This window comes from Hyaena hyaena, unplaced genomic scaffold (genome assembly GCF_003009895.1).
Source record: "Hyaena hyaena isolate Hyena2069 unplaced genomic scaffold, ASM300989v1 scaffold_15, whole genome shotgun sequence".
NCBI lineage: Eukaryota > Metazoa > Chordata > Mammalia > Carnivora > Hyaenidae > Hyaena > Hyaena hyaena.
This window is the reverse complement of record NW_024080647.1, coordinates 7,168,214-7,194,408: the sequence shown is the minus strand read 5'-3', so window position 1 is coordinate 7,194,408 and position 26,195 is coordinate 7,168,214. Positions and strand designations below refer to the sequence as shown.

Here is a 26,195-nt window from a genome sequence, read left to right as displayed (position 1 = left end):
AATTAAAAACAAATCTTTACATTAGCCCCAAAGAAATGAAATAAAATCAAACAAACTTGTGTAAAGTCTATATGAGGAAAACTATAGACTATAAAAGTTGACCTATAACTTTAACGCAAATCCCAACCAAAGTCCCAGCTACCAAGAAGAAAAAAGGTGGAAGAAGGATACTACATGACCTCAAGATTAGCACAAAGCTACAGACATCAGACAGTGTGGTATGGGTGAAAGGACTGACAAACAGACCAAGGAAACAGAAGGCCCAGAAATAGACCCAAACAAATAAAGTCAGCTGATTTTTGAAAAGCAGTAAAAGCAATTCAATGGAAAAAGGACAATCTTTTCAGCAAATAGTGACAGAACTGGATATCCAAAAGCATATATATATGAAACATAAAATTATGAAATCCAGAAAATAACATAGGAGGAAAGTTAAGTAAATGTGCATTTGGTGATGACTTTTAAGATATAAGACTGAAAGCATAACTCATCAAAGAAAGAATTCATGTTGGGCCTCTTTCTTATGAAAGACACTGTTGAAAGAAAGAAAAGACAGGCAGAAACTGGGAGAAAATATGTGCAAAACACAAATGTGATAAAAGGCTTACATCCAAAATATACGAGGAACTCTTAAAATTCAATGATAAGACCACGAAAAATTTTAAAATGGGCAAAAGACCTGAATTTCACCAGAGAAGATATTCTGATGGCAAACAAGCATTTGAAAAGATGCTCAACAGCCTATGTAATTAGCAAACTGTGAATTAAAACAACAATGACATATCACTACATCCTAATAGAACGGTCAAAATCCAGAACACTGACAATACCAAATGTTGGCATGGGCGTGGAGCAATGCATGCTCATTCATTCATTCCTGGTGGAAATGCAAAATAGTGTACCAGTTTTCAAGACAATTTGGCAATTGCTCACAAAACTAAACATAGTCCTACCATATAATTCAGCAATCATTTGGTACTTACCTAAACGAGTTAAAAACTTATGTCTACACAAAAATCTCCCTATGAATGTTTATAGCAGTTTCATTCATAAATGCCAAAAGTTGGAAGCAACCAAGATGTCTTTCAATAGGTGAATAAACTGTGGTACATCCAAACATGGGATATTATTCAGTGATCCAAAAAAATGAGTTATCGAGCCACAAAAAGACACGAAGAAATTTTTAAAAATGTTGCTAAGTGAGAGAAACCTATCTGAAAAGCATACATACTGTATGATTCCAATGATATGACATTCTCGAAAAGGCAAAAACTTTAGAGAGTAAAAAGACCAGTGGTTTCCAGAGATTCAGAGGGAGGCAGAAAGGAATGAATAGGTGGTGTACAAGGGATTTTTTACAGTACTGACACTATTCTATATGACACTGTAATGATAGATATGTGTTACTTATTTGCCAAAACCCATAGAATTACAACATAAAGAGCAAACTCTAACTTAAACAACACCAAAACTGGACTTTAAATAATAGTAATAATGTATAAACATTAGTTTATCAATAGTAAAAAAATATACCACACTACTTCAAGATGTTAATAAGAGGGGAAAGGCGGATGGTATATAGGAACTCTGTACAGTCAATTTTTCTGTACATGTAAAAATGTTCAAAAGAATAAAAGTCTATTTTTAAAATTACATAACCGATTTACTTTTCCTCAGTACATATCCCCAGTGAATGTGTATTAAATGTGTAGTGTATCATAACAAAGATATTCTAGGTGAATTTTTAAAAGTCCTTATACATAAAGGTCAATCTGACAAAATATAATAATATATATAATATTAAACTAAAACAAAGATCTATCAAAAAACAGCAGAGGAAAAACTGAATTTACAGGACTTAAAAATGATTTTTTATATTGGGTTAAAAATACAATACAATACTGAAATGTAGAATCAAGAGAATATATTACTCATACATATACAAAATTATTAAAATTATATTAGTGGTATGTATATCATGTTTAGAACCTTAATCTGTCAGGTGTTGTGTAAAGTGCATTAAATACATGATCTCTTAATTTTTACTTAATGTTTTACTTCACTAAACACATGATTATTGATAGATGCTATGATGGTTATACATGGTAACATGTTAACCATTCCACCCATCAGCCTCCAAGAAAAAAATGATCTTTTCCCAAAGTTGGTGCAATTTAAAAAATCAAATTAAATAAATTCGAATATTTTTCTTATATGGATACAAGCAGAGTCAGCGAAAAATAACTGGTTCCATCTCTATTAAAAAGGTCTAAATAATCACCCATTAAAGATTATGTACCCATGTCAAAGACTGCCTTCTCTGTGAATATTTTTTCCAATTTATCTGACCCATTGTTGTTGCCCTCCCCTAAACCATGTCAGTATGGTAGGGGCAAAGACATTAATCTTAGTCATCTTTCTATATTAGGGCCTTTTCAACTAGCAGTGCAAAAAACTGTTCACAAGTTATGCTGAAAGAATATACAGTACATCCAAACTCAGAACATCTGCTTATTCTCATTAAGCTTGATATTATGAACTCAATGCTTGTGAAAGACTTCTAATGCCTTATCCTCCTTCTTCCGTACCTGGTTATTCCAATATATGAAACTTCCTGCTTGTTTTCATTGTTAACCAGAGAAAGCCCAAGACTGTGGAGAGACAAGGTTATTTCATGGTCGGCCTGCTCCATCTCTTCTGCCTGCAGGGCTTTGGAAACCAAGGCAACATCATCAGTGAAAAGCAACACTCGTTGTCGCCCATCCAGGAATGATACCCAGTGTATCTGCGTATTTGCATCATATGGAAACTGTCCACATTCATCCTGGGGAAAAAGAGATTTAATATTAAACCCACAAGCAGTAAGTTTTTAATTACATAAAGTTAAACTATAGTCCCTGAGAACATTTAGGAAAGTGAGAAAAGTGTAAATATAAATTGGAAAACCATCAAAATGACATAAATTAAAGTTACAATCTACTTTAAAACACGACTCATTGATTTTTTTCGAACAATAACAAACATTAATAGTGCTTAATCTTTTCGTGCCCTCGGTTTGACTGTTCAAAGGGCCCTCGGCAGGAACGAGTTTCCTACAATGGCGCTGGTACCGTAAGCTGCTTACTTGTCTCCAAGATGGAGAACAGAATGGGTTCTGTATTTATTAGAATAGTAACCTCAGGTAAAACTAACCTAGTTATTTTTATGTTTTAATAACATTAACACTGCAAATATTTATATAAATCACACTCTTAAACAATAAAACTATGGTTTGTACTCAATGTATACTGTTTCACAAAGCCTTGGCTGAGGGTCTCATCTAACAAAAATAGAAGATGTGATTTGGTCAGTGTTTTCAGAGACTGAAATAATGATTTCCCTTCATTCTGGGCTTATAAATATAATAGTTCATGTCAACAAGCAGTACAAGTACCTATTACGTGCTTTTCATCTCATGCTTTCTTAGGGAAAAAAAAAGAAACCAAACGAATAAAGGATTTAACAAGAGCATAGGAATAGTTGAGTTTGTTGCTGTTTATATCAATTACTTTTTTTAAAAATTGAAGTATAGGTGACACAAGATGTTTCATTACTTTTAGTAGTACAACATAATGATTTAACAACTTCTATAATCCATCACCATTCAATGCATTGAAATACCATTGACTACATTCCCTGTGCTGTACCTGTCAGCCCCATGACTTACTCATTCCATAAATGGAAGCCCGTACCTCCCACCTCTTTTCACTCATTTCACCCACTGCTCCCTGACACCTCAACCTCTGGCAAACACCAGTATGTTCTCTGTATTGATGGATCTGTTTCTGTTCTTTTTGTTTTTTTATTTTTTACTTTTTTTTTAAAGTTTATTTATTTTTGAGAGAGAGAGAGAGTGTAAGTGGGAGGAGGGGAAGAGAGAGAGGGAGACAAAGAATCTGAAGCAGGCTCCGAGCTATGAGCACAGAGCCAAGTGCAGGGCTTGAACCCATGAACCGTGAGATCATGACATGAGTCAAAGTCACACACTTAACTGACTGAGCCACCCAGGCATGCCTATTGTTTGTTTTTTAGATTTCAGTGTAAGCGAAATCATATGGTTGTTTGTCTTTCTCTGACTTATTTCACATTGCAGAATATTCTCAAGTTTCTTTCATGCGGTCACTAATGGCAAGAACTCATTATTTTTAAAGCTGAGAAATATATATATACATATCCCATTCTGTTCTTCTCAATCTCTCAGTGGGGGGCATCTAAGTGGTTGAGCAGATAAGTATCAGAGTCTTGGTTTCAACTCAGGTCATGATCTCACTGTTCTTGAGATCCAGCCCTGATCCAGCCCCGCAGAGGGCTGTAGGGCTCAATGCAGCCTGCCTGGGTTTTTCTTTCTCTCTCTCTGCCCCTCCCCTGCTCATGTGCACGTGCATGTGTTTTCTTTTTCTCTCTCAAAATAAACTTCAAAAAAATTTAAAAATATTTTTTATATCTCTCAATGTACTCAAGCCAGGAGAAATAAGAATAGGTAAATTTGTAAGGCATTATTTTATATAAAATAATTCTATATGTAAAAATAACCTTATGTATGTACAAGATTTTATGCAGATTTGTAACAATAATTCTTGGCAAATATATACCATATATGGTCAGGGTTTAAAACGATTATATCATGATATAATGGCATCGTCCAAGCCAAATGACAGGACAGGACACCATTTACTGATGAACACAGGTTGTTTTGCATAGCTTAGCTAGTATAAATAATGCTGCAATAAACATATGGGTAAATATACCTTCTCAAATTAGTGTTTTATTTTCTTTGTGTAATACCCAGAAGTGGAAAAATTGGATACGGTGGTACTTCTATTTGTAGTGTTTTGAGGAACCTCCATACTGTTTTCCACAGTGGCTGCACCAATTTATATTCCCACCAAGAGTGCACGAGGGTTCTTTTTTCTCCACGTCCTCGCCAACACACTACTTTTTAAAAATCTATTGCTTTTAACTTATGTCAAAGTAGCCAACTCAGCTTTTAAAATTCTAATATGCAATCAAATTTTACAAATGTTCCTGAGAATCTATTTATAAGGTGACTTCTCTCTCTAAAGTACAAAATTTGATATGTATCTTGGTTCAATCTTAGTTATTACTGAAATACTCCCTAATCATATTTATTTTTCATCTATTTGGTCTGTTAAAAATTAAATGAGGTATGTTAAAATATCCTCTGGTAATTTTAAAATATCCTCTGGTATTCTGGTCAACTTCCAGCATTTAAAAAAAATTTTTTTTCTGTTTTATTTATTTTTGAGAGAGAGACAGAGAGAGAGAGAGAGAGAGAGAGAGAGCAGGGGAGGGTCAGAGAGAGAGGGAGACACAGAATCTGAGGCAGGCTCCAGGCTCTAAGCTAGCTGTCAGCACAGAGCCCTATGCGGGGTTCGAACCCACAAACCATGAGATCACGACCTGAGTCAAAGTCGGAGCTTAACTGACTGAGCCACCCAGGCGCCCCTCCAGCATTTTAAGTTTTATATTTTTGATACAATGTTATTCCTTGCATGAAAGTTTATGGCTATCATCCCTTCTTTGACATATCATCATATTCTACTTGAAAGTTTTCGCTTTGAATTATAGTTGCTCAGAAATTAAAATCAACAACTTTAATTTCTTTTTACTTCTATCTGCCTATTTCTTTACTGCCTCTTCATGCTTATAACTTACACTTCCTTAACTCTCCCTCCTTTACTTTAAAGGTAACATTTTCCTCATGTTCATTTTCTCAGTTGTTTTAAATTTCTTTTTTCAATGATTTTAGATCTATAAATTGACAGTTTAAAAAAAATAAAATCATTAACCTATGTTTCTCTAATTAAAATTTAAGATTAAATGGTGTATTTATGAGCTTCCCCACTCTACTTTCGCTTCATTTTGTTGTCTCTTTTTATTTTACCATGCATTCTTCTATTTCATAGCTGCCATCACTTCATAACTTGAGGATGCAAGATTTCTTGTGGTCCTCTAGTAGTAAAATAATTTTCAGAGGTATAATCACCCACTGATCATACAGAATAATGCTACATTTTTCTCCCAAACTATTTTTTTCATAAACCCCATGTTGTTGTTTTTTTCCTGTCCAGTCATACTTAATAAGAAAAGATTTGTCCAGACTTCATGTTTACCAATAATGGTGGGATTTTCTTTGAACTCCCTTGTCATGTCCAGGGACCTGAGTGGAACTCCCTTCTCAAATCAACTAAGCAGACAAGGGAATGAGAAGCTGCCTTGCTTCCAACTCAATTTCCAGACTCCTGTAGATTATGTGCTGACTGAGGCACAATTATCTATTTTTCCTACCGCCTGGTTCTCTAACACCAAACAGAAGAGAAACATTAAAAACCACAATCCCCATATATACCATTCCCAGATGCTTTCTGAATCTGCCTCAATATACAGACCTGAATATCCTCCACCAGAAAGTCCTTCCCACATTCTCTCTCGTGTCTATATACTACTTCTGGGCTTTGTAGTTGCTGAGCAGCATTAAATGTGAGGAGAGGGCAAATAACACTAGTAGAGCACAGAAACCTCTCGTAAAGCCTCTATGCCTCTGAGGCGGGGAGCTAAGAGGATCAGGGAATTGAAGCTTCAGTACCACTCATAAACCTTGAGTTTCGCTCTTATAAAAAGTAAAGCACAAGCAACCAGTAGAGCTCCATCAAATTGTCATGATGAAAATTATTGCAAGAGTCTCGTAACAGAGGAACTATCATTCTGATTTTTCAAAAGTGGGTAAGTCTTTATCTCTTTTATGGGTATTTCAGAGGGAGTATGGGAGAGGATAATTCAGTCACTGTTGGCCAATTACCTCTGTGAAGCAAAAGTCAAGAAAGCTTTTTTAACAACTGGCATTATTAGACAATAGAGTAGGACACTGTATGAACTTTTCATGATAGAATATATTACAACAGAAGCTCGATGATCTATATCACTAATACGGGAGCCAGTTACGACATAAAAGAAAGGCTATGAATTCTTAAGACCTTCCCAAAGTCTAAGAGTCCAGGAATAACATATTTGATTACATTAGCTGCGAAAATACTGTTTTAATAAATACTTCATTAAATTTCTCATATGGGATAATCTGCATACTGTCAGATTCCTTTAATTAAAACATGGTCTTAGGGTGCCTGGGTGGCTCAGTCGGTTAGGTGGCCCACTCTTCATTGCGGCTCAGGTCATAAGCTCAGTTGTCAGACTGAGCCCCACATTGGGCTCTGCGCTGAGTGTGGAGCTTGCTTGGGATTCTCTCTTTCCTTCTCTCTTTGACCCTCCCTGGCTCACTCACTCTCTCTCAAAATAAATAAATATAAAAAAAAAAAAAAAACCTTAAAAAAAAGCCATATGGCCTTGACTGAGAAAACATGCCTAAAAACCTCACAGCCAACAGTGGTATGCATATGCTCAAAATGAAATTATTTTCACTTAGTTTTAAAGTTACTTACTTAAAAAAAGGGGGGGGGCATATTAGAAGGTACTTTACTGGGCAAGATGAAGCAAGCCTATTTTTTAAATTGTAAATACATTATTTTCACTTATCTAAAATATTGGTATGAATTACTTGCAATCTGAAGTCCAACAGCAACTTATTTTGAAAATACTTCCAATCCACCTTTCATTCAGTAAGGACAAAGAGGACTGTGTGAAGCTAGCTTGTCTGCTTCCTTTGCCACCAGGCAGCTCATACAGCACCATTCACATCAAATGATACCTTTAGCAGACTGTGCTCCCCAGTGTTTGCTGCGTACGTCCATGTAAGTCTTCTGGTACCAGTAGGATCCGCCCAGGCAAAAAGTCGAGCTTGTCCTGGCATCAAGTACACTTCTTCCTGTGACCCACTGAAACACAACCACCAGAGGGAAGATTAAGATATCCAAGCCTTGAGATACCCAAGCCTGTGGTTTACAGACGGGACTGGCACAAAAATCTTATAAAATTGCCTTCATTAATAAACAGAACTTTGCCTAAAAATAAGTACCCTAAAATGTCCAATAAACTAATGGTTTTGAAGCTTGAGGGAATGAAATATTGCCTTTCTGAAGCTGCAGTACACTCCAAATTGATCCAAGCACTATAACAGCAATGGAATTCATTAAGGTAAACAGACTGGTACATCAGAGTTCACCTGTAGAAAAAAAGCTATAAAAAATAAATTCCTTAGCAGCAGCAGAACTTCACTCAGTGCTTAAATTTAAGTTTTTTAATCACATGCAATTAGATGAGAAACAGAAGTCTCAGGAAAAAAGAAATTAGATCCATACTGTTGCTACTCAAAGTGTGATCTGTGGATAATAAGCAGCATCGCCATTACCTGGAGCTTGCTGAAAGTGCAAAATCCTGGGCCCTGCCTAAAACCTACTAAATCTGGATCTATATTTTAACAATATTTAAGCAGAATTTATCATTAAAGTATAAGAAGTATTAGTCCATATTACAAAAAGTTTTCCAGGGAACTAAAAGAAAAAAAATTAACCCAATTAGGTTTCAATCCCATTCTGTGCTTTTAAATTTCTCAGTGTGGGGGGAGTGAGTGGCTCAGTTGTTAAGCGTCAGACTCCTGGTTTCAGCTCAGGTCATGATGTCATTGTTCTTGAGATCCAGCCCTGATCCTGATCCAGCCTTGCAGAGGGCTGTAGGGCTCAATGGAGCCTGCTTGGGACTCTCTTTCTCCCTGCACCTCTCCTGTCCATGTGCATGTGTGTGTGTTTTGTCTCTCTCTCAAAATAAATAAACTTTAAAAAAATTTTTTAAATTAAAAAATATCTCAAAAAAATCTCCCAGTGGATTCAAGCCGGGAATAGGTAAGAGTAGGTAAATAGGTAAGAATAGGTAAATTTGCAAGGCATTATTTCATATAAAATAATTCTGTATATAAAAGTAACCTTATGTATATACAAGATTGTATACATATATAAAATAATGCCTTGCAGATTGTAACAATAATTCTTTGCAGATATATAACATATATTGTCAGAGTTTAAAACTATCTGTTACATTATTATACAATGGCATCATCCAAGCCAAATGACAGGACAAGAAAGAACAACAAAATTCCTATCATCCCATACTTATATTCAACCCCACTATCTAGTTATTATCCTCTCATTTAATCCATCACTTCTATTGGGAACAAAAGCAAACAAACAACAAGAACAATAAAGCATTACCAGATTACAAAAGAGTAGTAATGCTCAAAGAGGTTCACATTTCCTTATATGCAATTCTGAAATTTTAAAAGCTTCTATTAGTTTGGGTGTCAAAAGTCATTTGGCTAAGAAACCTGATCTGAATTGATGTGAGACTATTAATTTTTCTTTATCCTACTTGGTATGAATATTTATAAGTTCTGCTGCAGGAATATTAATGTATTGGACTACAGAGAACTGCTCAACACCTGCTGAGGGTATTACAATAAACAGCACGTGTTTCCAGTTATCTTTCTAAAATCAGAAAACACGTGGAACGTGAAACTCATCTACCACCCCAAGAGTTTCCTGGAAAGGATTGTGGGCCAGTAAAAAGCAAATGAGATTTTCCACGAAGGTTTTGTTTCATACCTCTGTTTGTACGTGAGGACATTCTGTGATGTGTGGTTTATTATTAGAGCAGGCGCAGATCCTTCATGGTAATCAGAAAACGTTATGACAGTTGAATGTTCAGCAGTGTTTACATCCACCAAGATACCTCCATTCTATTGTAGAAAACAATTTTGAGGTATTGTTTTAACTTGCAGTGACATTTGGAATTTCAGTCAGTTATGGAGACATAAAATTTGTTTGTTTTCTTATATTCCTACTGAAAAGCACACTGGCCCTCTGATCTCTTACAAATACATGTATAGGATTATATATATATCAGCACCTTCAAATAATTACTAGTAGATTTTATAGCATGTTTCAATACAATACTTTAAAGCAAATTTTAAAAACTAAAGATGTTTTATTATAAAACATGAAAACATACCAGCTCTTCTAAGCTCAATAAAGTGCCATTATCCTGTCGATTATAAAAAAATGGTTTGGAGGATCCTTCACAGCCCACCACTCTCACACAAAGTTTGCCAGACAAATTCTCAGGCCAAAAGGGAAGGCACTAGAAAATACAAAAGGTAATATCAATTTTAAAACAATACTGTGGTATAAATAAGTCAATGGCTACTTAAGTTTTTAATTCTAAATCTGACCATGATACAATTATTACTATGTTTCTTAAAATATTTCCTCCACATCTCAAGTTAAAATTATTGACAATATAGGGACTATTTAGGAAACTAAAGAAACTCTATCAGAAGAATATAGATTTATTAATCTTTACGTACTTACAGAATAATTACAAATCAGAACTAAAAAGTTTACAGATTAAGAATGACTCAAATATCTTGAATATTTAAAACCTATAATCTTAATAACATTTTCTTTTGTGCATATCCCATTTTAACTGCTTAAGGCACTATGAATTCTTTCCTAGCATATCTTTTCCTAGATAAGCTAAAAAGACAATGGAAGGCAGTGAAAAGACTACCACCAACCTTCCTGGAAGTCCTGATATTATCGTCCTGTTTGATCTTAATCGAATCATATACCTCACTGAGTCTTATCTGTAAAACTGAGGTTTTAGTTATACAATAGTAAGTACATTCTATTTCTTTTCTTTTTTCTTTTTTATTTATTTCTAGGAGAGAGAGAGACAGAGTGAGCAGGGGAGGGTCAGAGAGAGAGGGAGACACAGACTCTGAAATAGGCTCCAGGCTCTGAGCTGGCAGTCAGCACAGAGCCCGACGCGGGGCTCGAACCCACGAACCGCGAGATCATGACCTAAGCGAAAGTCGGACGCTTAACTGACTAAGCCACCCAGGCGCCCCAAGTACATTCTATTTCTGAATAAAAATGATACTATTATCAAACCCCCATCAATGATAATGAGCATTTATTTGTTACCAAGTCTACAGAGATCATTCTAAGTGACTTGGAAAGCCCCTGTTTCTCAGAGATCTAAGTTTGTTTGCATTATAACTAAATTCTTTCTCTAGAGCTTCCTGCTAAGTTTTTAAATATATATACATAATTTTGTTTTTGAGATGTACAGAAGAATGGTTCTATCCGTAAGGTCAAGTGGTTTGGTTGAAAACTCACATAAATTCAAGCACTAATGCTCATCTTTGCCCCCGTCCTCTACTACGCTCTTTCCCTCACTCTCTTCACTTCCTAAAATCTTATTGAGCCTATAAAGTTTAGTTCAAATCTCACATCTTCTATGAAACATTCTCTTTTGATCTTGGCCACGATGATCGTGACTTCAAAGACTTCACCAAACTTAGAAAAGTATGAGATTTAACTTCCTTCTTGGTAAAGTGAGGGGGTTGAATTTTAGAAAACTTTTCAAGGAAACCTGAAATTTTACAGAAATTCTACAACCACCTATAACTTACCATATACTATCTTTTTTTACATATGTTAATTTATGAGTCTTAAGCCATCCAACAGCATTATATACTTCTTGAATAGAGAGGCATTACCCTGACTACTGAGACAATTCATAGTACATTATCTTTATGTACTTTTCACAATACATACCCAAGTTCTATACATACGGGAAGAACTAGAGACGGAGTGTCAACCCTCTACCCTGGCTATTGATAAATATTACCAGTAATTTTCTTCTTTTTTTAGCATGTGTTTATGAAAGAAAAGTCAAAGTTGGCGGTCATGTTTTAATACACAAATACTGTAGCAAAGCGAGTATAACAAAGAAGTACATGCAATTCTTATTTATCTATTATCTACTGGTACATTTCAGGAGACAGTCACAGGAAAGGAAAATTTTACCTCGGAAGAAGCAATATAGTTCCACTTATTAGTTGGCATTGAGCCATCAGACGCAATTTCACCAACTTCTAGTTCTAATGATGACTTGTTTGCAATGGTACAAAAGGGAGTCAGGGTAACTATCCGTGTAAGATTAAAACTGCTCATTTTGATGCTAACACCAACCTGTGTAAAGGAACAAACTTCTTTGAAATGATACACCCCATTCACACACAGATTTCTTAAGATGTTTTAAAATAAAACAACACTTGTCAATAAAGTAACTACTAAGCCACATTCAGCTACTGATTATCTTCTCACTAAAAAATGTGTGGTTCTTTAGTTTGGCTTCATCAGAAATCAATTCCAGAAATATCAAGTGGTAATTTAACTAATGAAGACTATCATAACATATTTAGTTTAGTTGTATTCTTTATTTTTTTTAACATTCCAAACATAAATTGTTCTATAATTGGCGTAGAGGCTCAGATTTTGCTGCTTTCTCATCTCTGTGTTAGTAAATTAAGATAAAAATTTCCAAGTGGCAATTATAACAGGTCAACTGACCTCAGATTACTCAAATTTTCGCAGTCAGATCTAAGATTTAAGAAGCATCTGTCAGGGATTAGTGTGGAATGAGGATTCTTGTATACTCTGCATATTTACCAAGTTGGTTACTTGGATGGATTCAACTCACTGTCTTAAAATTAAGCTTTGATAAATGTAGGTTTTGTACTGATACTAGTAGCCAAAGATATTTATAGAGATAATAATCCTGTACATAACATAACACCTTGAATTCAAATTTCTATACTTCTTAGAACCTAGCTGGTTTATGGAGTTGAAGAAAATGTGAATGAAGTCAAGGGAGAATAAGCAAGCAGAATCGTACCAGGTATTCCATATTATTGGCAGGACACTTCACACACCCATAACTTCCCACCGTATCCAATGAAAAACTATTGGACCAGGCACTAGTTGAAATTTTTAATTGTACCTACAACAGAGAACACATAACCATCATATAAGAAGCCTAAAAGACTATATTAATTTTATTTGAGGGAAAGATACTATTCTCTTAGAAATTTATTTAGTATCATAGGACACAGAAAAAAATAATCAAAGCCATACTGCCAATGGGTCAGAGAACCACAGATATTCTGGAGACCAAAAAAAATAAAAGCAGAGCTCTGATCTTCCCATTCACCTGTGCAATGAGTCTAGTGAACTTAAAGATGTATACCAAGGAGTCACTCTGTTGTTTAAAAGGAAAAGCTTAACGTAAACTAATATTTTCCAGTGTTAGACTTAGGATAATGTGCTAACAAATTCCTAAAAGTTTTAAAACATAGAGATTTATGCCTTTAATATTACTCAGCAAATACTAAATGAAAGGCATCATGGTCAGCAGAATGGAAGACAACAGGACACAGTTCCTGTCCTCAATCAGCTCCAGCTGAACAGGGAGACGGGAAGCACAAACTAATAATTATGATGGAAGGCTGAATGGGATTAAGAGCTATCCAAGTAGTACACAATGCTACCAAGGTGAGAGGGTAAAAAGTTTACTTCTGGCTATGTGACTTAAAGTTGTATAGAAGAGATCTAACTGTGTTCCTCCATCTACCCGCCTAGATTGTAACACACCTGAGACAACCAAAGGCAAGACATTTAAACAGGTAATTACAATGCCATGGATTAATCAACACTTTGAGACAATGGTTCTTGAAATGTGGTCCCTGGATCAGCACCATTGGCATCACCTGGAATCTATTAGAAATGTGATGTTCAGACCCTACCCAGACCTACTGAATCAAATGTTAGGGGCACAACCCAGAAATGTGTTTTAGAAAGCCCTCTAGGTGATTCTAACATGCACTGAAATTTGAGAACAACTGCTCTAAGAGGGCAGGGATATAATATCCAGCTCCACTTTAGACAGAAATCCTTCACACGGTAGGCCTGAGCACAAGGACAGCCAAAAGATGAATAGCAGGGAACCAGGAAAAATGCAGCAGGTAAGAAAAAGCATAGAGGAAGAGACATTTCAGGCAGAAACTGTACCACAAAGGCCTAGCAGTGAGCACATGGGACAATGTGTGATAAACAATTCCATGATAGGAGTCTACAAAGCAAAGAAGGGACCAGAGCAGAAAAGACCAGGCTTAGGCACTAGGTTTCTTTCTCCAAGGCCTGGTTTAGTGCTTCATACATAGGAGGGCTCAGCTAATATAAGCTAAAACCAACTGTTCCACCTTTTGAAATGCCATTTTATCACAGGTAAACTACATAAAGTCAAGCTTTTTACCTGACACTACTAAAATAACAGAAGCAATTAAAAACATTTTTTTAAATGTTTGTTTATTTTTGAGAGAGAGACAGAGCACAAGTGGGGGAGGGGCAGAGAGAGAGAAGGACACACAGAATGTGAAGCAGGCTCCAGGCTCCGAGCGGTCAGCAGAGCCCGATGTGGGGCTTGAACTTAGAAACCATGAGATCATGACCTGAGCCGAAGTCAGATGCTTAACCAACTGAGCCACCCAGGTGCCCCAAAAGAGAAGCAATTCTAAAGGCAATGGAGAAAAGGGCAATTCAGCCTCGGGAAACTCTTGCTAATCCTAACATCCTACTGTATTATGCATTCCTTAAAAGTCTCCTTGGACTTAATTCATACTAATGGCATAAGCAAACTAGTAAGCGTGGATTGAGGGAAAGCTAATGAATCAAACATGTCCAAACTAGGAATTTATCTATTTTAACTTGTTATATCCACCAAAACACACCTTATTTTTACTAAATATGTTCTTCTTCTTGAAAGAGAATAAAATAATATCCCTGAAATCAGCTGGATGTTTCACGTGAATATCTTCCGCACGATACTGGAGAACCCGAGATGTCTTGTTGATTAGCCAGTAGGGGCTAAAAACAGACAGCACCATCCGGCCGTCAATTCGTCTGACATGTATCGACAAGTCAATTGTCATCATTTCTGCGGAGTCAGGAGAAAAACACACAAGAAAGAATTCGGGCAGTGTATCACATATACGGAAATGTCCATTCCAGTTTCTGCCCTGGTATTTCATCAGAACTAATTCCATTACTTCTCCACTGATTCTCGAATGTAGGACATCAGCAGCACTGCCTTCTGCTAGCTCATGAGTTTCTGCTGTTCCCTAAAAGCAAAGAAACAAAAACTAAGTAATATGCTTAGTGATTTTTTTAAAACCTCTGCAATAGCAACATCCATATTTTATGCAAATGCTAATAAATAACCTACCAGATTCAGATGAACTGACAAGACTTCAATGAAGTCCCGGGCTTACACATTATGCATGCTCAATAACCACTAAGAACTAAAAAGAAAAATACTGTATCACAGCCAAAGGCAGAAACTGTCATTTGGCTATTAGTAGGTCAATGGACATAAACTTGAGGGGGGGAGGAGGTTCAGACGCCAGGCATCAAAGGATGGATTCAGGAATGCTGGCTGTGGTTTCCTGTCATTAATGAGCCACTTAACCACCAGGACTTCCAGGGCTTCCACTTCATCCTCTATTCACATGCTAGGCCTCGTGGTTCCCATATAAATGAAAGAAGGAAAAGTGACAGCAAACTTCTGATGAGCTATCCAAGTGACATGGAATACTTTTTAAAATGAATAATAGCCACATAATAAATCAGGCTTCCTTTCTGAAAGCTTCCCTTACGTATATACTGTTTAGTTCATTTAATTCATTTTGGTCTTTCAACTGAGGGGTGGCTCGTTGTCAGATAAAGAAATGAAATAATTTAAGTTCCAACACTTTCCAAATTTTAAAATGTTGTGGCATGTAGAATCTAAAAGTATTTATCATATGTCATTACTAAAAATGTTCCCCATTATTTCTTAGACAGACTAATTATTTTAAGTTCAAGAGAAACCTGGACCACATAATACTATTAACTTTACAATAAAAACTGTAAAATTAACTTTAGGATAAAGTAAGATGAAGTACTTCCTCACTGCCTTTTTTCTATCCACTAGCTAATGGAATAGAGATTATTAAGGTTCTTAATTCATAGGCAATTCAGCAGAGCTCAGCGGAAGGGAGCAAGGAGTCAAACTACCTAGGTTCAAACCCCAGCTCTACAGCTTATTAGCTGTGGGATCTTGGGCCTGTGACTTAACTCCTCTGAGACTCAGTTTCTTCATCTGTAAAATGGGTCTAATAACGAACTTACGTCAGAAGGTTATTACAAGGATTAAATGTGTTAATACAGGTAAAGCACATGGTACAGTGATTGCCATATACTAAATGCTATGTCAGTTTTTGCTGTTATTATATTATTAAAGCATTAGAATTATGCTATGTAAAATACTGACCTCAACTAAAAACATAGTAAAAAACAAAACAAAACTAGAATTCACTCTGTAATAATAAAGGTCAAACAAAACACAAGAGACATACCTCAAGTAAATATCTTAGAGAATATGGGAGAAGATTCCGCAAAGTGAGGGTAGGATAAAGATGGATAATGTAAGCTGGATCCCAGTCTTCCTCATGGCTACATATATAGCTTAACTCATCAGGCAAAGCAACTGTATTGACAATGAGAGGTAAGAAGTTGACTTCTACTGACGGACACTGCAGCATGCATCTGACTTCCCTGCTCCTGTGAAGTTCTTCCTTCCAAGAAATGTAAGTGGTGGATTCTCTGTACTGATTCTTTAAGATACCAGCTGGCTGAAGGAATAATTGACATCTAGATAAAAAAGAAAACAGAGCTGGGGGGAAAGCTTTTATCAAGAACTTAAGAATCTCATTAAATCTTCTTGGTAATTCTACAAGGTAAATACTATTATTCCTATTTTTACAGAGGAGGAAAACAAGGCTACGACAGGTTAAGAAACTTGCCGGGTCACATAGCTAACCCAGGGAGGAACTTTCTGGGGAAAAAAAAAACCAATCTGTAAACAATAACAAGTCAAAACAATAGTCATTTCAAATATAAAGGCAATCTAATAAAAATAAAATTCACAAAGTGCTAAAACATCAACTATACAGTAAAAATTTTCATCTGGTAAATCAATGACTAAATAAATGTATTTCTCTAGATCGCTTAAAACTGGCTTTTACACATCTTTTGATAATAAATAAAAACATAATGTTTTGCCCTAGAATATACCAATTCATATTTAAACATATATATTATGAGCCTTTTAAAAATTAGTATTAGTTATCAAGTATCAGGTTCAAGCAAATAGGTACCTATATGAATCTAAAGGAACGTGGAATTCCTCTTCAGGGCTAGCTACTCCAATGGGCTCCAGTAGCTTAACATTCTTAACAGATTTATAGATGATGAATGCAATAGAGAAATGATTTTTAATCTGTTGGATAAAAAACACATACAAGTTGTTTAAAAAGATATAGATGGTCAAAAGAAAAATATGAGCTGCATGCAGTTACTCTTAGCTCTAAAAAGTTTCAGCCCAGTATTAGAAGATATTTTTATGGATAATTGAAAAATTTTAGGATATATAAGTGCTATAGATGAGAAACTTGATGTTTAAGTGGAAGTTGAAAATTCTAGGATATTCACATGTTCTATTCTGATGTTCACTGTTAGTGTATAGTATGTATTAATCTTTGATGAGTTCAACCATAATATTTTCCCCACTACAACCTTTTTTCAATGCACCATGTGAAAACAGAAAAGGATAGCAAAGGAAATGAGGAAAAGTAGTACAACTCTCTTTTCTTGACTACAAGGTGATACAGGCTAGAGCTAATAGCAAACTGAGAGATAACAGTGGCCAAATGTTGAAATCCTTTCATTTCTTTATCTGATGTTCTAAGGAGGAAGAAATGCTCTTTTGATGGCCATATAATGAAACCTATAATAATGCAAAGAAAAAGAAAATGGATAAAGCCTTAAAGGTAGAAAAGATTAAGATGCTAAAATCTTTTTCTGGGGAGATCACTCCAGTATTCCTTCACATATACTTCAAAAATACAATCCCAAGTGATATACAAAGAGAATGGAATGTTATCTTATTTGACAACCCCATATAATTATTAATACTCCCAGTTCTAAATCTTTAAATAAAGAGGCAAAAAGCTTCATTAATTTCCAACCTAGACCACAACAAAAATGGACTTTCATATAACAAGAATGTTTAATCAGACATTTAAAATGAAGACTATTACAAAAGCAAGTTGGACTAGAAATAGCAGCCAGTTCAATCTATTATGTAGTTCCAAATAATCAGTATTGAACTTAATGTTTTATCATATTCCTATATTCAGCTAAATGACTGAATATTTCCTGTTATACTTTAATGCATTACCTGCAGAGGAGAACGAAGGGTAATTACTTTATTCCCTTCAGTTGCATCAATCTGTACCAAGACTGAGTCAGAATGACTGGCATTGGGATTCCGTACATTATATAATCGCCGTCCGGATCTGGCAACAGGGACTTTTGCAACTTCTGTATATCCATGAGGTACTAAGGCAAAGCATAAGTGAGAAGCAACCAAATATCAATTTACCTATATTCCTTGCAAAGTACTCCTCAGCACCTTAAAATAATGACAAGAGAATTCTTCTTCATGAGTAAAAAAGACTACTAAAAGTGCTTTCCTAAAATATAGAAACTAACCAAAGAAAGGAAACTAAAATAAAAAAAGGAAAGGAAACTAGTTATAAAATTTTTTGACCCAGGGGTGCCAGGGTGGCTCAGTTGGGAAAGGGTCCAACTTCAGCTCAAGTCATGATGTCACAGTTCCTGAGTTCAAGCTCCAGGTCGGGCTCTGTGCTGACAGCTCAGAGCCTGGAGCCTGTCTTCCTGGCTCTCTGTCCCTCCCTTACTCACAGTCTGTCTCCCTCTCTTTCAAAAAAGAATAAAAAACATTAATTTTTTTAAAATTTTTTGACCCAAAACAATTTCTCTTGGGGTTTTAAATGCATTAATCAAGAAACAGACCCTTAACTACAGAGAACAAACTAATGGTTACCACAAGAGAGGTGGGTAGGGGGATCGGTGAAATAGGTGATGGGGATTAGGGAGGGCATGTGTGATGAAAAACAGATGCTGTGTGGAGGTAGTGAATCACTAAATTGCATGCCTGGAACTAATATCACACTGTATGTTAACTGACTAGAATTTAAATAAAAATTAAAAAAATAAATTTATTAAAACACAAAATCCAACTTGTTCCTTTTTCTTTCAGCTATCTAGCAATAATTGCCTTTTCCTTGTAATGCTGATAATTACTGTCAACATTTTATAACTTCTGAATATCGCTAACTTTCTTCTCCTCACTGGGCCCACATTCTTTCTGAAAGATACTACAGAATGTATTATTTAAGGGCACAGAATAATCTAGTTTTCTAAGGTCATTCTTAATCAAATTTAATTTTCTCAAGTTTAGAGGAAGAAAACAAGACAAGAGTTTATCAACTATTTGTTTCAAGCCTTTAGAAATGTTGCCTCCCAAGGCATCTGCAGCAATACCTTCGTATTTTACCAAAAATAAGCCCCACGCCTACAATTCCAAAGGTAAATATAAAATAAATAGAGCATACCAAAGGTTAGCGTGAAGAAGGAGCTTTCTTGACGGCTCAGCATAGATAACTTTCCTTGACGTGAAGGTTCCATGCTGGCATACTCCAATTCCAAATTCTGACCAGCATCAACATCATAAACCCCACTCTTCTCAAGGGCGCCTATTACTCTGAGATTATGATTGGGCTGCACCTTAATGGGAATACCTATAGCATTTTTTACTGTAAAAGGAGCCCTATCTTTTAAAGAGTAGTCAAAAGTAGCAGCAGTGCCCTCTGAAAAACCCTGAAAAGGAACATAACATCCCAATAAATTTCTGTAAAATGCAACTTTTTCCCAAATTACACATTTTTTAAGAAATTAATTTTGATTACATAAATAATCCATACATGATTCATTTTAGAATCCCATTTGACATATTCCAAGCAAAAAACAAACATACTCTGGCTAAATTGTTGAAAACATTAAGGCAGCTTTTGGATACGGTTATATTCATTGTATCTCCCGAAGAAATATGAATTGCTGTTTGTGGCTCAGGAAGAAAAATAATATCATCTCCTGGAATTAAGCTTTTATCCTGGACTGGATTCTTCTTTACCTAGGAGGATAAATAACATAACAGGTTTAGGTTATCAGCCATATAATAATACAATTTTATAACTCTCAAAGAGTTAAATTCTCCTAAACTTTAGAGTAAGGCTGGTCAAAAGTCTCATTTTCTAAAATAACCAGTGCTTCGCTTAGATATAGCATAGATCAGCAGTCTTTCTTTCAGCGAGTCGTCAGTGCATGAGGTGATGTTTAGAACTGTGTCACAAAAGTACTCAAGGTTAGCTACAGTATTTGTTTCTTGTTCATTCCCCACAGCAAGGTTTACCCAGTGTTGCCTCACTAATTGGTCCTTTTGTGTTGAGGAGTAATCTAAGATGACCCCGAAGTCTCAACTGACCCTTCTTGGAGCTAATATGGAGCTCCTTTTACTTTTCACTGTTAACACCTACCAGTAATAGAAGCTTTCACCAGCCATCAGACTCCCATCATAGTTCTTGTTCTGATAGAGCTCAAAGGCCATATAAAAACTTTTTGTTAGCCTGTCTGTGCCAGAGACAGGTAGGTCAGAGATATAACTTCTACTTTACTGAGAGGAAATTGGGACACAGGTTAAGTTACTTCTCATTTTTAAAATGGCCATCTGCTGAGTCAATTTTAGTGTCTTACACTTCAGGCCACACCAGAGAGCTGTGGTGTAATAATCTGCTAAAGGTATATAATTAATGTTCCTTTTAGTCTAGTAAAATGTGCTTTGGTATCCAGGATTCTGAAATGCTCTCAAGAACGGGCGCCTGGGTGGCTCAGTTGGTTAAGTGTCTGAAATGCTCTCAAGAAATACGGTAACGCACAAAGAACTCATGAACTACAATTCAAGTTTTCTCAAATATTTTGGTCTCTTAAAATCACTGAGCTTTTCAGAAAGTTTCATGTATATGGATCCTATCTATAGGAATTCTATTAGAAACTAAAACTGAGAAAATTTCAAATATTCATTTAAAAATAACAATTATATGTTGAATAATATTTTAATGAAATATAACTATTAAAGTTATTTTTAACAGTACACAGAGGGGCATTTATAAATCTCTCTAGTGCCTGCTTCACGACAGGTGGATTCTCATTTCTGCTTCAGTATTCATTCTGGTGCAATATCACATAATCTGGAAAAATCCACTGTATGCTCATGAGAGAATGAGAATAAACATGATATATAACGTCTGAGTATTATTATGAAAATAGTTCTGGCCTCACAAGGCCCCTGAAATGGCCTCCAGAATCCTAAATCACAAATCTTGAGACTCAGTGAGCTAAAATATATAAATGAATTTGCTTAGTGTCATCAATAAAAAGATATCTTATACTTTCCTTACATTAAGTCTTAAATTCCATTGTCTCTTCCCCTCCACTCTCTCAATCAGTGGCTCCCAAACAGCATGGGTTTCATTATAATAGTGAACCTGGAAAAGTACGGAATTGTAACAACAGAGTCTTTTAACTTTAACAGCATGTTTCTATAACCAGTAGGAAAAAATATTACACAATTAATGTTACATGTCAAACATCATTTTAACAACTACTTCAAGACACAAAGAATATCTATAAAGTGGGTGCATTTTCCTTCACTCTCCTACTTTACTGCCATCAACAAATTACTTAACAAAAAAAGTCTTGAAGAAATAGTGACCAACTAAATAATACTGTACAATGCATCAATAAATTAAGTATTAGAATGTATTATATAACTTAACAAAAAAGTCTTTAAAAAATAGTGACCAACTAAACAATATGACTATGCATAAACAAGTTAAATGTTAGTTTATATTACTATACACACACACACACACTTGCTGTGGCCATGCACAAACACGATAAGCTCACATCTTAATTCTAAAGGTGTACTTTTGAGAAGTTGGCTCTGGAATTACCAAATGATGTAGTCATACCTCTAATGTCATGTCAGCAGTAGCAGCCAGTAGGGAAGTCCAATTTTTAACATTTCCTGAAAACTTAGACTCTGCCAGTAATAAAGGTACGGTTCGATGCCCAAGGCCACATTCTAAGGTAACTTGAACAGACTCTACAACAATAGCACAATTTTCCTCTACAGATGGATGTTGAATGTCTTTGAAATTTTCTGTTATTTCTGTTGCCATGTCAACACCAAGAAACCAAGAGTTATAATCACTAACAGATTTGATGCCCCAAAGATTTTCTGTTTCCTTAGATGTATCTTTGGATTCATCTTCTTTTGTCTTTGGAGACAGAGCAGCCATGATTGTCATCACAGTATTCAGAATTATGGGTGAAATCTTCAAAAAAGAAAGCAGAAAAATTTTAAGACTACATAATTTCTAAATGAGAAGAATATGTAACACAAAAGTTTAAAAAAATTTAAATATATTACATTCGTACTTAAGGAAAACAAAAGGGAATACACAAAGTAATATGTCAAGTCAACTAACTTCTCAAATTAACATGATTTCTGTTCAGGCTACAATGGAATTAAGTAATTAATATTATATGTTAATGTCAAAACCTAAAGTTAAATTGACCAATTCATAGTAAAATAGTGTTATGTGAAGAGAAAAATGTAGCATAACTGAATTTTTCATTTTTCAACCAGTTGCATTAACTAAACCAAAGTGTATGATCCTCATCAAAATATACATCCATGGTTTTAATTTGTCTTACTGAAACAAAAAAATTAAGAATCACCACAGATCCCCTTCCACTACCCCAAGTTTTACAAACTCTATCTCTTATTATTTTTGTATAGTTTCTTTGCTCACCTCCTCATTCCTATCCCTGTACCTTAGTTCTACAGTGATGATGTCTTCTATGTCCAGTGCTAACTGGAGCCTCATAGCCTACCCTCCACACTTCCACTGGTGTTCTTTTTCTCAAATTCAAACCTGGGCATGCCATTCCTATGCTTACATCTTCAACTGCCCCTAAGTTTAAGGATACAGTTCAAATTTCTCTTTAGCTGAAGTCTTTGTGATGGGATGCCTAATCAATTAGCTAGTCGGGGTTTCTCATAGTGTGAGCAATACTGGGATAAATATGTTAAGGGGATTCCTTTACTGTTCAGTTCTCACAACCTTTACTTATGTAATGTGATAAAAAGGTATGATTATATCACCCAAAGAAGGAAGTGGTATGAGCCTCTTCCCAAACTTACCCGTCCACTAAGTCCCTTCTTTGCCCTTGCCTTATTAATGTCACCTTTAATTCGTGCTCTCAATCTTACAACTCCACCACACCATTCTCTCCCGCCATGTGGAATCACGCCTCTAAGTCCTTAAAAGGTTTTCCATACCTCTACTTTTGTGCCTATTGTCAATTCTGTCTCGAAAGAAGACAGAGAGGGACCCTCAGCCTCCTTTCTGCATCTAACCTCTGTCAGATTTTCAAAACTCAGCCTCAGCAGCCCCACTTCACGGCAGCTTTCCCTGGTGTCATGGTCTGATCAGAGGACCCTTACCTCTGCTCCCAGTAGCACCAGTACATACCTCCAGCTCTGAAAGCTAGAATCACTGATTTACTTCTTTCTGTCACATGTATCAGTAAGTCCTTTGAATATACGGACTATGTATCCCCAATGCCTTGTACAGGACATTTTTCATACATAGTAAGAGCTCAAAAAATGTTTGCTGAATAAACAAATGTTTGCTGATACACAAAGGAAAGACCATTCTCCCAGTACCTTAACCTACTGTCTTAGACTAAGTGCCTGCAAATTCAAGAACTTTCCCCCTCACTTACTACTTTAAGGTATTCAAAAAGTAAATCTGTTAACAAAATACAATCTAAAAGCACTGAGCATTTTAAAATATTGAGAGAAAACTGCACTGTTATTTATGTGGTACTCAAATGACATTAACTTAAGTCTTGGTTTAATCACTACTGGCTATGGTATGGTGAGGCTGCTATCAACCACCTACCTCAGTGTTGTGTCCTTCAGACAGACAGAAAAATAGATTTTGATATGTATTCTATATCTTTCATTTATAACCAATTATGATGTCATACTTAAACAATACAAACGCTACGGGAGAAAAGAGATTGTTTTTCTAATACTTCAAATATAAGAGATTAATACAAAGCAAATCCTAAGACCATTTCTAGCATACATCTGTCATTACAAAAATTTTAAAGCCAAATGAAACATTTAATTACACAATTATTAAATTCACATTATACTTCAAACAAAAGCCTAAAATAATTTACTACTAACTTCATTTTTCCATCCCACCTTCCCTTCTCTTCCCACCCCATCTCTGCTTTCCTCCAAACCCAATCTCTTCAATATACATACAAGCAAATATAATAGATAAAAACTATCCCAATCATTTATAGATATTCAAAAGCACTCTTTTTATAAAAAGATGGAAAAAAATTTGCTTTGAAGAAAAATGTATTTTAATAGTATTTGGTACCAATAAAGTGATATTGACTATTTGAGTATGTGATGTAACTAGCATAATGCTCAAAAGATATTATTAGAAACATAAAGATTTTTACCCAAATAATATGATAGGCACTGACCTTAATTATAAATTCTTCAACCATAATGCTTATATTTTGTTTTCCTGAAGCCCACATACATTTTTCCATAAATAAAGAACAAGGATGTAAGACCTAGTGACAAATAAATAAAATACACATTTCCTTAGTCACAGATCTGTTATGTATACATACACACACACACACACACACACACACACACACACACATAATACACACTAGAATATGTCTTACTTAGCTGGAGATCTTTTTTTAAATGTATTTTTTTAATATTTTATTAATTCTGAGAGAGAGAGAGAGACAATGTGAGCAGGGGAGGGTCAGAGAGAGAGGGAGATATAGAATCTGAAGCAGGCTCCAGGCTCTGAGCTAGCTGTCAGCACAGAGTCCGATGCGGGGCTCGAACTCACGAACCTTAAGATCATGATGTGAGCTGAAGTTGGACGCTTAACCGGCTGAACCATCCAGGCACTCCATGGAGATCTTTTTTTTTTAATGTTTATTTATTTTAGAGAAAGAGAGAGACAGAGAGAGCTCATGAGCATTAATGGGGGAGGGGCAGAGAGCGAGGGAGACAGAATCCTAAGCAGGTTCCACAATGACAGCAAAGAGCTCGAACTCACGAACTATGAGATCACGACCTGAGCTGAGACCAAGAGTTGGATGCTTACCGAACGAAGCCACCCAGGGGCTCCTTAACTTGAGATCTTTAACTATAGCCTATGCTAAAAGCAAAAGGCAAATAAAATTAGTTTAAAATATCTTATAAGGGCTCTTCTGAATTATGACAGATCTGCACACACTGTCAAAGGACTTTAAACAGTTCTGATCAATTCCTTTCTGTCAAATTCTTTTTTTTTTTTTTAATTTTTTTTTTTTTTATGTTTTATTTATTTCTAGGAGAGAGAGAGAGACAGCGTGAACAGGGGAGGGTCAGAGAGAGGGAGTCACAGACTGAAACAGGCTCCAGGCTCTGAGCTGGCAGTCAGCACAGAGCCCGACGCGGGGCTCGAACCCACGAACCGCGAGATCATGACCTAAGCGAAAGTCGGACGCTTAACCGACTAAGCCACCCAGGCGCCCCTCCTTTCTGTCAAATTCTTAAGTAATGACATATACTTACTAATACAATTTTAAAATGTTTCCTTTTAGAACACCTGGGTGGCTCAGTTAGTCAAGCATCTGACTCTTGATTTTAGCTCAGGTCATGATTTTGTGGTTCATGAGATCAAATCTCCTGTAGGGCTCTGCTCTGACAGTGTGGAGCCTTCTTGGTATTCTCTTTTCCTCTCTCTCTGCCCTTCTCCTGCTCATTTTCTCTCTTTCTCAAAGTAAATTAATAAACATTTAAAAAATAAAATGTCTCTTTTCACTAAAATATTCAAATGATACCCTTTGTAAAATATGCCTTTAAAATATCCATAAAAATGAAGTAAAGACTGTGGAAAGTCCTACATTCACAAAGAAGTACATGAGGAAGTGAAATTTTTATTTCATTATAGTTAGATGACAACTAAATCACCTGAAATTGTTATTTTAAAAAAAGAGTTCTGGGGTACCTGGATGGCTCAGTCAGTTAAATGTCCAACTTCGACTCAGGTCATAATCTCAAAGTTCATGGGTTCGAGTCTCACATCAGGCTCTGAGCTGACAGCTGAAAGCCTGGAGCCTGCTTTGGATTCTGTGTCTCCCTCTCTCTCTGCCCCTCCC

The 26,195-nt window shown here is 35.8% G+C and overlaps 1 protein-coding gene across 4 annotated transcripts in view; it reads right to left on the bottom strand.

Annotated features, from left to right (window-relative positions):
- Positions 1-26,195, bottom strand: part of VPS13C (vacuolar protein sorting 13 homolog C) — a 193,543-nt gene that overhangs the window by 31,491 nt on the left and 135,857 nt on the right. For all 4 annotated transcript variants that reach the window (XM_039220292.1, XM_039220301.1, XM_039220311.1 and 1 more), the window contains 15 exons: positions 24,507-24,599; positions 21,902-22,267; positions 21,329-21,415; positions 19,849-20,004; positions 19,427-19,691; positions 18,187-18,347; positions 17,105-17,226; positions 16,304-16,598; positions 14,639-15,028; positions 12,748-12,852; positions 11,877-12,041; positions 10,015-10,143; positions 9,609-9,742; positions 7,763-7,889; positions 2,589-2,824 (listed from right to left, as the gene is read on the bottom strand). In XM_039220292.1, the coding sequence (XP_039076223.1) occupies positions 2,589-2,824; positions 7,763-7,889; positions 9,609-9,742; positions 10,015-10,143; positions 11,877-12,041; positions 12,748-12,852; positions 14,639-15,028; positions 16,304-16,598; positions 17,105-17,226; positions 18,187-18,347; positions 19,427-19,691; positions 19,849-20,004; positions 21,329-21,415; positions 21,902-22,267; positions 24,507-24,599 (2,831 nt within the window). The remainder of the gene's footprint in view (positions 1-2,588; positions 2,825-7,762; positions 7,890-9,608; positions 9,743-10,014; positions 10,144-11,876; positions 12,042-12,747; positions 12,853-14,638; positions 15,029-16,303; positions 16,599-17,104; positions 17,227-18,186; positions 18,348-19,426; positions 19,692-19,848; positions 20,005-21,328; positions 21,416-21,901; positions 22,268-24,506; positions 24,600-26,195) is intronic.